At 32.5% G+C, this 13,036-nt stretch overlaps 1 protein-coding gene across 1 annotated transcript; it reads left to right on the forward strand.

Moving 5' to 3' along the window:
* The first annotated feature begins 5,045 nt into the window (after window positions 1–5,045).
* On the forward strand, window positions 5,046–7,786 carry LOC110653907 (cytochrome P450 78A5). Its single transcript, XM_021809707.2, has 2 exons — window positions 5,046–6,284; window positions 6,850–7,786. Exons 1-2 carry the CDS (start codon window positions 5,298–5,300, stop codon window positions 7,453–7,455), a joined length of 1,593 nt encoding a protein of 530 aa, XP_021665399.2. The 5' UTR covers window positions 5,046–5,297; the 3' UTR covers window positions 7,456–7,786.
* The last annotated feature ends 5,250 nt before the right edge of the window (window positions 7,787–13,036 follow it).

Consider the following 13,036-nt stretch of genomic DNA (forward strand, 5'->3'; position numbering starts at 1 on the left):
ATGCATCACCACAGTTTCAATTGTCGAACTACGAGGTGGTCTGATTCTTCCTTAGGATAGCGAGGGGGATACGTAGGTAGTTTAGGACCGCGGTCCTAAATATGAACCCACAACATTTCATGACAGATATTTTTTTTTTGTAAGTCCTTAGACGTTGTTTAGGGCATATGGCATAGTTGTGTAAGGCGTAGAAGAACACGCATCAACATGTCACCTGTAGGTGTGTAAGGCGTAGAAGAACATGCATCACCACATTTTCAAGTGTCGAACTACGAGTGGGTCTGATTCTTCCTTAGGATAATGAGGGGGATACGTAGGTAGTTTAGGACTGCGGTCCTAAATACGAATCCACAACATTTCAAATCACACATTTGCCATTGTCATGAGACCATAGCTAGTCTCATGACACAGAGTGTATTGACAGAGCAAGATGCACTCAATTTTCACATGACACAGTTATCACTGTTATGAGACCGTAGCTAGTCTCATGACGCAGAGTGTATCGACAGAGCAAGATACACTCATTTTTCACATGACACAGTTATTACTGTTATGAGACCGTAGCTAGTCTCATAATATAGAGTATGTCGACCGAGCAAGATATACTTGATCCTCATAGCCAATGTTTCATAGTTATTAGAAATTCGAGTTTCACTTTGACGAAACTTGAGCAATGCTTTCGCATTGATTTCAACTTTCGCCAAAGTGGGGGGCAAACTGTAGACCCTTATTTTGTGATGAGTATGTGCATTGAGGCCGTGGGAAACCCGATGATGAAAAATTATATGACTGTAAGATGTAATTGGAGGCATTGAGCTGAATTATTAATTTCGTGGCATGATCTTGAAAAAAATTAAAATAATAATAAAGTTTTGGGAAAATTAATTTAATTAAATTTAAATAAAATTTTATTTTGTTTAAATTTAATATGGGTAGTTTTTTAAATGGATCTAATTAAGTTTAATTGGGCTCCATAGGCCTAAGAAAGCCTAGTTAGGAATTTTAAATGGGACCCATTTAATTATTTTCTAAAAATTAAAATAACAAAATATCTCTCTCCTCCTTGGCCCCACTCTCTTCCTCACTCCCTATTGGTGCCTTCCATTTTTTCCTGTCTTCCTATTGGTTGAAACACCTCACCCATATCCCAGTCTTATTCGAATTCTGCAATCGCAGTTGTTTAAGCCATCTAAACTTTATCACCCTAAGACTCCAAATCCTACCACACCTCTTTCTCATTCCCTATTGGTGCCTTCCATTTTTTCCTGTCTTCCTATTGGTTGAAACACCTCACCCATATCCCAGTCTTATTCGAATTCTGCAATCGCAGTTGTTTAAGTCATCTAAACTTTATCATCCTAAGACTCCAAATCCTACCACACCTCTTCCTCATTCCCTATTGGTGCCTTTCATTTTTTTCTGTCTTCCTATTGGTTGAAACACCTCACCCATATCCCAGTCTTATTCGAATTCTGCAATTGTAGTTGTTCAAGTCATCTAAACTTTATCATCCTAAGACTCCAAACCCTATCACACCTCTCTCCCAAAACCCTATAAATACCCTACTAGAGAAGAGAAGAAGGGGATGATGGGAGGAAAGAGGTAGAGAAAATTCAGAGTTATGAGAAATTTAGAGATATTTAAGACTCTTTGAGTTCTTCCTTATTATTTTTTTTTCTTCAAGAAGATTTTCATACAAGATTTCTGGAAGGTCAGTTTTTATTGTTTTCTTTTCAAGATCTATGCCACACAATATTTTAATTCTATGTTATTTGTCTTCAATTTATTTTATATGTTCACATAGATCATGTAATCATGTTTAATTTGAGGGGATACACAACTCTGCACATATTTAGTTTCTGTCTCTCGTACTTTTATTATTTTTCTTTATTTTCTTTATTTTTTTATTTACAAACAAAATTGGTAAGTAGCCCTAAGGTAAGTACCAAAGAGGGCATTTGTGCGGAGCTTATATGGAGCTAAACGGGAGTAAGCCAGGGATATCATTGCCATACTAGAAGAGAAGACCCTTTTTTAAGGGTAGCTTGCCCCAATGGCAACTGCATTTACCAACAAGTAAGTAGTTCTAAACTTCTCGAATAACCATTGGCATGAAATTGTAGTAATAATAGAACTTTCATTTGGTAAATTAAAAATTAACTCTGTTTTTAATTTAACTGACTTTTGCATGTAATTAATTTAAATTAATACTTTGTAAATTAAAATTAATCTTGTTTGTAAATTAAACTAATATTGGCATGTAAAATAAATTTAATTTAATACTTGGTAATTGTAAAATAAAATTGCATGTTAGAAATCTTTATTAGGTTGTGATTGTTTGGGACTTATGTGATATTAGAATAAATTACACATGTACATAATTAACTTAGTTCAATTATCCTTAGGGTAACTTGGTGAAAATTAATTAATTAGGTTAAATAGAAACATAGGGTTATTTGAAATTGAATTTGTTTGTAAATTAAATTCCCAATAATAAATTAATTTTAGTCATCTGGTAAATATCATTTAAATAATTAGCAACCCCATAGATAGGAATTACTTGTGCATGAAAATTGTGTGTAACAACAACCCTTTTTGTGAATTACTTGCGTGTGTATGATTAGAATTGCATTTTTTAGGATAAAGTTTAATAAAGGAATAATAAACAAGACTTCTAGAAACATTAGTAGAGGACTGGCACTCGAATTAACGAGGTTAGACCAGGCGTAAGGGGTGCCTAACACCTTCCCCTTACGTACCCACTATCCCGAACCTAGACATTGGGCTATGGTAATGACGGTTGTGGAAACTCTGCAAGGAGTAAGTTGCCATCCATGACCCTCGGAAGAAACACTGAATATGTCCCGGTTATTACCCGGGTGGCGACTCCTGTCTATCTATGCCTTCGTGGCATAAATCCTTAGTACCGTGGTAGTGTTATGGGAAGACGGTACTTACCAGTGGTTTGATTCTATTAGGATTGTATGAAGTGCATGTCTAGGAAATGTTGTCTAAGGAGGTGGTACCTAAGTGAGACCATTGTGACTCCATCTTTTCTGGGCATTACCTGGTGCATTTTATATAATTCTAATGGATGATATTTCGCCTCACGCCCCACCCCTTACAGTCACCCAATGGATATGCCGCTTATGATTTGGTTTAACCTTCGGAACCTCTGGATATGCTATTGGAATCCAAGCATCTGTTTTACACAAGATTGATCTCCGATCCCTTAGTTGCCATTTTACTCATTGTTGAAGGATATTTTTTCCCCATTTAAACTTCGCCAGCCCCATGAGGAATTGCTTCCCACGTTTGCTTCCATGAAAGAGGAGAATGGATAATATTTGTTTTTCAATACTTGAGCTAGCAGAGAGTTGGGGTTGGAGATTAATCTCCACCCTTGCTTAGCTAAAAGAGCCATGTTAAAGCCTCTAGGTCTTTGAAACCAAGACCCCCCTGAGATTTGGGTTCACACAACTGCTTCCATGAAATCCAGTGTAGTTTCTTCTTCTCTTTTTGTTGGCCCCACCAAAAATTAGAAATTAGACTATTTAAACTCTGGCATATGGACTGAGGAATGCGAAAGCATTGCATGGCATAAACTGGTATGGCTATCACCACTGCTTTAATAAGAACCTCCTTCCCTCCCATAGATAGAAATTGCTCCTTCCACCCTGAAATTTTGTGTTGAATGCAGTCTTGAATTTGACTAAAGACCTGTCTCTTTGATCTATCGAATGACTTTTAAAAATATGAGCTCCGAGTTTTAATTTGTAATATAATACTCTCATTAGTTTATGAATTCAAATACTATTAACCATTCTTTTCAAGGGATAATTTGTAAATTCTACTATAATTTCTCAATAAAATTAATAATATGCCTTCATCATTGACTAAGGAACCTCCCTTCACTTAGATTTTTGTAATAAAAATAAATATATCTATCAAACTTTTATTATACATCCAAACAATATAAACTACAAACACAACAAATTATTATTTTACAAAAACTTCATAAAATTCAAGTACTTTGAGAATATATATAGCTGGTTCTAATAAGAAATAGAAGGTAGATGTGGTTGGACCCCTCTCATTTTCAATATGAACATAGCTATGCATATTTATGCTTATTAATCAGCCCTTCTAGAATAGAATTTGATGCTTGAAATTTTCATTATTTAATATTCATGACCCTACTACACTATCCATAATAATTTTCCATTGTGCGTTATTATAGAAACACTAAATTTAAACTTTAATGTCTATATATATATGAAGACATATTATTATTATTACATAATTCTTATATCATCAAACTTCGTATTATGCTGCATCATCATTAGCATCATAGTCCACAAATCCCATTTAAAACATAATTGTTGACTTTCCATTCCAATTCCACCCTCCATAAAATTATAAATTACATTTACTATAACGTAAATAATCGTCCAAAGTAAAATTTTTTTTATCATATTAATAATAAATATAAATAATTAAAATTTTCAAAATTGTTTACTACCCTTACATTTAATAACTAATTTTATTAAATATTTTTATTTTAAATTATTATATAAATAACTAATTATTAATAGTTAATATTTAATTATTAACTGTTTATAAAACAATAGATAATTATTAAAATAATTTAAAATTATTAAAATAATTAATATTACTGAATAAAACTTTAATAATAATAATAATAATAATAATAATAATAATTTATGCAAAAAAATTCATTATAAGAGTTATTTCTTCATAATTTATAATAATTTTATTTGGCACCATTTAAATCGTCTCTAACATGGGTCCGAATCATTTTAGTAATGAGTAATGAGACACAGCCACAGCCAAACCCTGCCAAGGAATAAAGCCTACGTGGCCTTCAATTTAATTTTAAGGCCAAACTCTGCCCAAAGAAGAGAGAAAAAGGATAGAAAATTTTAAAATACTATACTTTAAAAGATAACGGCAGTGAATCATTTTTAACCATGGTTAATGCGTTTCCTCCGCCGTTCCTATAAAACCGCCTTCTCTGATCTTCTTCCTTCACCAGCAACTTCTCAGCTCTCTCTCTCTCTGCCCTCCCTCTACCTCTACCTACAAAGCTTTACGCTTCAGTGTCTTTACAGCTTCCTTTTCCTTCGTTTCGAGCCTTCATTACCGTTTTCTTCCTGTGTTTAAATAACTACCCATTTGCGCACTTAGCAAAGCGTAGCCTTTTTTTTTTCTTAGTCTTCCCTGAAATTAAAAAGTCTTCTTGCTTCTCTTCATTTGTGAACTAACGAATCACCAAAATGTCACCAGAATTCGTGTTTGAGTGTTTTCCCTTCATTTATCGAACTGGGTCTTCACCATTTTTCAGTTTGGAGGTCGTTCTCTGCCTCTTTCTTTTTGTTTTCATTTTCTCTTTCTGGTTAGCTCCAGGCGGTCTTGCTTGGGCTCTATACAAAATAAGGTTCAATGTTCAATCCCCAGTTGCTATACCTGGTCCTTCTGGTTGGCCTGTCCTTGGTATGGTCTTGGCTTTTACTGGTTCCTTGACTCATAGAGTTCTTGCTAAGACCTCTCAGCAGGTCAAATCAAAGTCTTTGATAGCATTTTCCGTAGGCTTTACTCGCTTCATTATCTCTAGCCATCCTGAAACGGCTAGAGAGATCTTGAACAATTCAGCTTTCGCTGATAGACCTGTTAAAGAATCCGCTTATGAGCTTTTGTTCCATAGAGCAATGGGCTTTGCACCTTATGGAGAGCACTGGAGGAATTTAAGGAGGATCTCAGCTATCCATTTGTTTAGCCCTAAGAAAATCGCTTCTTTTGGCCAGTTTAGGGCAAAGATAGGGCAGAAAATGGTGGCTGAGATAAAGGGTTTACTGGAGAGAGATGATGAAGTTGAGGTTAGGAAGGTGTTGCACTTTGGGTCACTAAACAATGTCATGAAAAGTGTGTTTGGGAGGAGTTATGAGTTCAATGATCACAACAATGTTGATGCCTGTGAACTTGAGGGTTTGGTGAGAGAAGGTTATGAGTTACTAGGAATTTTTAACTGGAGTGACCATTTTCCCTTCCTGGGTTGGTTGGATTTGCAAGGAGTGAGGAAGAGATGTAGAAAGTTGGCCTCCAAGGTGAATGTTTTTGTAGGGAAGATTATAGAGGAACACAAATTGAGGAGGGCTGAGAATGGAAGAGGAGGTGATGAGAATTCTGGTGATTTTGTTGATGTGTTGCTGGATTTGAAAGAGGAGAACAGGCTCAGTGACTCTGATATGATTGCTGTTTTATGGGTATGCCTTGAATCTCAATTTTAACAGATTGATAGCCCCATACAATTAAAATTACTTGAAACTTTTGCTATTTAGATTGCATTTATTAGGTCGTGCCTTAATATATGCCGTTCTAGTATTGTAATTGAAAGTACTGTTGCATAAAATAGATGCTTGAAGGAAGTTCGACCTTTAATCACATGCGACACTTACTCTCACAATCTAATCTTTATCTGAAATTTTTGTTTCCTTTCTTTGATTTTTTCTATGTACTTCATGAAATTGTTATTTTACCTTTTCTTGTATGGAAGTCTCCTGGAAACTGTTATCTGTGAAGATGATAGAATATGTTCGTTGTTATGCAAAGAAGTTGAGAATCTGAATATTTTCTCTTCCTTTTTTTTTCCCTTAACAATATTCTCTTTTCTTGTCTGGCACCTCTCATGCTTTGTTTATATGCTATCTCACCTTTTTTTTTTTTTTTTATCTTATACCCTATTATGTATGCCCTAGCTAGCTGATACTGCCTTTACTTTTTTCCATCTTTAATAAATGCTACGGAACTGAAATTAATTTTTGTTCTCAGGAAATGATCTTTAGGGGTACTGATACAGTGGCAATCCTTATCGAGTGGATTCTTGCAAGGATGGTTCTACACCCAGACATCCAAGCCAAAGCCCAGTCTGAAATAGACACTGTCGTTGGCACTGGACGGTCAGTCTCTGATTCTGACCTGCCTAACCTCCCCTACGTCCGTGCCATTGTCAAAGAAACATTACGAATGCACCCACCAGGTCCTCTCCTCTCGTGGGCGAGGCTAGCCATCCATGACACCCAAATAGGCCCCCATTTCATCCCTGCGGGCACCACTGCAATGGTCAACATGTGGTCCATAACCCACGATGAGCAGTTCTGGTCGGAGCCGGAGGAATTTAAGCCGGAAAGGTTCATGGAGGAAGATGTTGCCATCATGGGATCTGATCTCAGGTTGGCTCCCTTTGGTTCAGGTAGAAGGGTTTGTCCTGGCAAGGCTATGGGCTTAGCAACTGTAGAACTTTGGCTTGCTCAGCTGTTGCAAAAACTGAAGTGGGTGCCAAGTGAGTCTGAAGTCGATTTTTCTGAAAACCTGAAGCTGTCCCTGGAGATGAAGAACTCCTTGGTGTGCAAAGCTGTGCCTAGGGTTTCTGCTTGATATTTGGATGTGTTGATTTGGCTTGCAGTTAATCTCCTACATGATTTTGGAAACCTCGGGAGTGGGGAGATCAAGAAAGAAAAGAAGCTTGGTTTGTGGTATTAATTAGGTTTTTGTTCTAGGAAATGGGTTGGTTTTCTAGTATTTGCAGGGCTTGGATGTATCTGTAAAAAAAAAAAGAAGATGCATGTTTAATACCTGCTACAATATTAGGTCTTGTCTTTGTGTTTAATAACTTCAAGATGTTTTAAGCATGAAAGTTTTCCTTGCACTTGTGAACAAATTTGCCATATATCAGTGCAATATATCAGTTTGTTTCTTTTGTTGTAAATCCATTCCAGATTAAACAAGCTAATTACAGGTAATTAATATTAAATTAACTGCAGCCTAGCTTAACTTGGTTTCCAGTGGCTAAAGGCGTTCTGGATCCCTACTTCTCCATTTGAAATTAAAATTGGAATATTAATTTACAGTGGTCATGTTTGTTACATGAATTAATATATATATATATATATATATATATATATATATATATATATATATATATATGGTCATGTGTGTCTCATGAATTGATTTTTAAGGCAAATTGTTGATTTCCGTTGAGAGTTTGGTTGCAGATAAAAATGTGTGAACAGGTTTAGGTTACATATTGACTGGAGAGATAGGAGTTATAGAATGAACACCGGTTGATGTTGATGATTTAATCTCATTCATTCATTTAAAAAATAATTAATTTTCTGTTATATCAAGATTTTCGGTTTAACATGATCATCATCAACATCAGCATTAATTATTTACATAAATTTGTTAAGATAATTATTCCTGACCTTCCCAAATTGCTACAATTCAACTGCACCAAAACAAGAATGACAAGGACTTCCTATCATCATTTTGTAAACTAATCTCTGTAAATGAGTTTTCCAAATTTAATCACAGATTTTTGGTTAGATGAAATTAGATTACTCCTCAAAAAATGGAAATATGTCCATGTGGAATGTCTGCACCTATATATTAATAGGGTTTAAATCTAAAGGTTGAATTTTCTGGTCAATCTTGATGAAATTAATTGCATGCATGGTTGTAAAAAAAAAAAAAAAAATCTCCTTTTAGCAATACGTTATACAAAATTTCATATGATGAAAATATATATAAACGGTCTGAATCTCTAATGGTATATTGATTATTGAATTATGACTTATTAATACATGTTATCGACAATATCATCGGTTAGTCACTATCTTATTTATTAAAATTAATTTCTAAACTTTTAAAAAGAAAAAAAACATCCTTCTCTCCCATCTTTTTCTTCTCTATCTATCTTTATTCTTAGATGATTCCTGCTGCATTTTATCCCTTGTATATAGCTTTTTCTTTTTGTGTGTGAAATTAATAAATAAATGAGGAGCTAGGTTATAGTTGGTATTAAACAAAACCAAGATTCCTCAGCTAGGGGTTCTAAATCATAATATAAGCAAAGAATTCATTATTATTCTGATTTGATGAACACAGTACAGAAACTTTTAAATGATTGAAGAATAAGAACCTAAGCTAGCCAAATAACAATGATGTGGCTCATCTCTTTAATTTTGCAAGGATCAAAATCCTTGCCAAGAATACATTTTCAAGGAAGCATGCAGCTAAGTAGTGAATGCTTTGTGGGAAAAGCTTTTCTCCTTTTTCCCAACTGTAAAAGAAAGATGCATATTGGATTTGAATATGCAAAAATAAAACAATAATAGGGTTTCTGATTTTTATCCACATGAATGCAAGTTGCTTCCTTTCCTTGATTCTCTCTCAATCGTCGCACCTATATATATTCCTTCCTCACTCTCAAGTTTCACCATCAAATTTTATAATTTCCAATAAGCCAACCCAAGAAGAGAGAATACTTATTTTCCTAATATTAATTTTTCTTTTATTTATATATATATTTATTTATTTATTTATTGCCAAATACCTTATATATATTTTTTCCGCTAAACACCTTATAGATTTCAAAATACAGTATTTTGCAAATTAATTAACCCCATGTATCCGTTCACAGGCTTTACACTTATTCCATGCAATGACATAATTCTCATAATATTATAATGGGGAACCATGATAATACATATATATATATATATATATATATATATATATATATATATATATATATTAGCGCTTGGGATTCGATGTATTAGTAATCATGGAGATAAAAGTTAATAATTTAATAATCAAGTATTTTTCTATATTCTAACTTGATCTAATAGTTAAAAATATAGTACTTGATTTAGTAGAGTCATGTTCGAGTCATTAATCCCTCTACTTAATAAAAAAAATAATCAAGTACTTATTTCATAAATTAAATTTTAATATTAAGTAGAGTCATGTTCGATTCATTAATCCCTCTACTTGATAAAAAAATAATCAAGTACTTATTTCATAAGTTAAATTTTAATATTAATTATTGTCTTTTTCTTTAAAACATTATAATATGTATAAAATTAATGTCATAACAAATATTTTTCTATTAAACAGAAAACTAAGTTACTTTAAGGAGAATGATCACTTCCAGAAGTTAATTATGGACTTTGACAATTTTATTAAAGTGTAAAAACATTTATACATGTATGTTATTGTTAGTAGTATGCCCTAGAGTATATCATTAAGTATCTATCTTGTACATGTTTTATTAATAAAATGCATTTTCACTTTTCCGTTTACATAATATATTTATGTGTAATAGAAAAGGTCCATTGATATTTTATTAGAAATTTTATTCTTAAGTTGTTAAGAATATGAGTGATATTATTTATAGCACAAAGTATCATAAATTGGTTCACAATCGATGATACTTCACAATAAGGATATGACTTATCCAGAAAGATTGTAATTATGTTTGTTCCCAATTTATTTATATGAGATATAAATAAGATGGAATGGTGAGTCTTATGCCATATAACAAACATGATAGGCACTTATATATGATAAGTAGGCCAAACCAATGACATTTATGATAAGCACATGGAGTTTACTCTTGTCAATGCATTGTCATAAATCATATCAGTGCATATAATATTTAGACTTGAGATAGTACAGTTATCTTGTATATAGGTGGTTTGAGTTTGATATTGCTTTCATACTTGTACTGTGTATAGGTATATGGGCATGTTAGCTCCTACTAGTTATATATGGAGATAGGTGTTGATCAAGATGGAATCTGTTACCCTAAGTAAATAGAAATAAAATCCTATGTTCATTTAATTGTTCTTGATGTTTCAAGTTCCTGATCAGGACAGATAGATTTATTCAGAAAATAGTTTTTGATGAGAAAATCTTTTTAATCAAGAACTGGAATTAAAAGAAAACATAATATTTATAGCAAATGGGATTTGACATAAACCATGACTCCAACTCGAATTGGGATTTTGTAACAAAGAGATTCTAGTGCATGGTAATATATGATTATAGGTTCATTTAAGATAAACCTTATTACTAGGTGGGTGGCTATGACATACTATGCTAGGTGTTAACCATAGTATATGAGGTGCATAAAATGATTTAGAGAAATTATTTATGGTAAGAAAGAATTATGATGATATTAAGAGTTGATATCATGTCTCATTGCCTATTAGTGATGAACCTAGTAAGTTATATACATACACAAGTAATCATCAAATTAAATATAATTGAATTAATTAATTAAAGAGTTTAATTAATTAATTAAATAGGTTTGGTTTGCAATTAGATTGCAAAGTCCCTAGCATGGCTTGAAACCAAATCTAGGTTAATTGATGTATAGTATAAGTTAAATTTATATTTAAAGTGTTTAAATATGAATTTAATTATGAGAAATTAATTAATAAATATTCATTAATTAATTTATATTTGATATAAATTGATTAGAAGAAAATAAATAATTATTTTGGGTTGAGAACTCAAAATTAAGACACAGAGGTGTTTTTGTTATTTCACAGGATAACATGTGACACTATGAGATGATGACACATGGTACTACACATAAGCTTGTCATATGTCTTTTAATCATGTAAGATGATCAAAGTCAAGATTAAATATAGGTTTGACACTTGGCACAATGTGATTGGGTCAATTAAACCTAGAGCCAATCAGAATGTGACATGTGGCAAGGGTTTTAAGTGATGACCTAGCTATATAAGGGAAAGGATGAAAGAACAAAATACAAGCTGCCACTTCTTTCATATGTGCCGCCACCCTTGGTGTCATCTTCCTCTCATCTTCTTCATCTCTCATCAACTCAAAGAGAATTGCCAACATTCTCTCGAATTAAAATTGCTAGAAATCGTTTCTAGTGTTCTGTAGACATCAGTAATTTCTCAAAAGGCAAAACCTGAATTTCTAATTGATTGGAAAGGTTTGAGAAGCTGCTCAAGGGGCTGCCATTAGTGTTCTTGGTGTGGACAAGCTAGAGAGACAACATCTGGTGTCCTAGGCACATCCTAAAGGTGCTGAATATACTGCAGTGCATCAAAAAGGTTAGTGCACTTGTTTTTTATCTAATCTAGGGTTCTAATGAATTAATCTATTAATTCTAAAATCTTAAATGACAAATATATATCTAAAAACATATTGAAAGAGTTTTAATATACTGTTTATCATTAAAATCAAATAGATAAAAATGAATCTTGCATAATACATGTGACCCTAGATGAAAAATTTTTGAATTCAATGATCTAAACTTATGTTTTTCATGCTTTCGCTCCTTCAGTTATAAATATATACTATTAGTTTAATATTATATTAAAATAATGAAAAATATTTTTTTAAAAATATTTTATTAAAAAATGATTTCTATAAAAAATATTATATATATATATTATTTTTTGTGAAATAAATATAACGGAAATAAGAATAAGCATCAAAATATTCAAGTTCCTTTTCATGGGGTGCAAAAGGGAATGCATATATATGTGTGTCGTTTGAGCTAATGCCACATAATGATAAGGAAAAGAATGGTTTATTCGATAGCTTTTTGTAAAGAAAATCCCATGTCTCCACCTTCTCGTTTCTTTGTTTTCACTCACGTCGAATATGGCAGCCACATTTACAACATGGAACCCTTTTTGGCTATTTGGAAAGAAGCTTTCTCTATATATGCTGCTTACTTAGCTATCGGTTTCTATTCTTCTTGGCTTTTCAATTAGACGGTTGTACTTCATTACAAGAAATTTTAAAAATAACTATAAAAATTACAAATCACTGAATTTCATTAATAATTTATCAATGATTTACCAATACTTTATAGAAAAAAAAAAGAAATAAAATTTAAATCAACGTATATCTACGAAATTATCGATAAATTACCGATAAACAATTTACTGACGATGCAATTTCATAGGTAAAAGTAGCGCCTAATATTGACAGTAAAATTAGTTATCAAATAAAAAAAATACCGACTAAAATATTCATTCATAATTACCAACTAACTCATATTTGGTCGATAATATTAAAAGAGAATTTAAATAATTCAAAAACTTAAAAAATTTTAACTACGAAAATTTTTCGTCGGTAATTACCAATGAACAATATTTAGTCGAAAATATTAAGAAAAAAATATAAA

This window comes from Hevea brasiliensis, chromosome 17 (assembly GCF_030052815.1).
Source record: "Hevea brasiliensis isolate MT/VB/25A 57/8 chromosome 17, ASM3005281v1, whole genome shotgun sequence".
Lineage (NCBI taxonomy): Eukaryota > Viridiplantae > Streptophyta > Magnoliopsida > Malpighiales > Euphorbiaceae > Hevea > Hevea brasiliensis.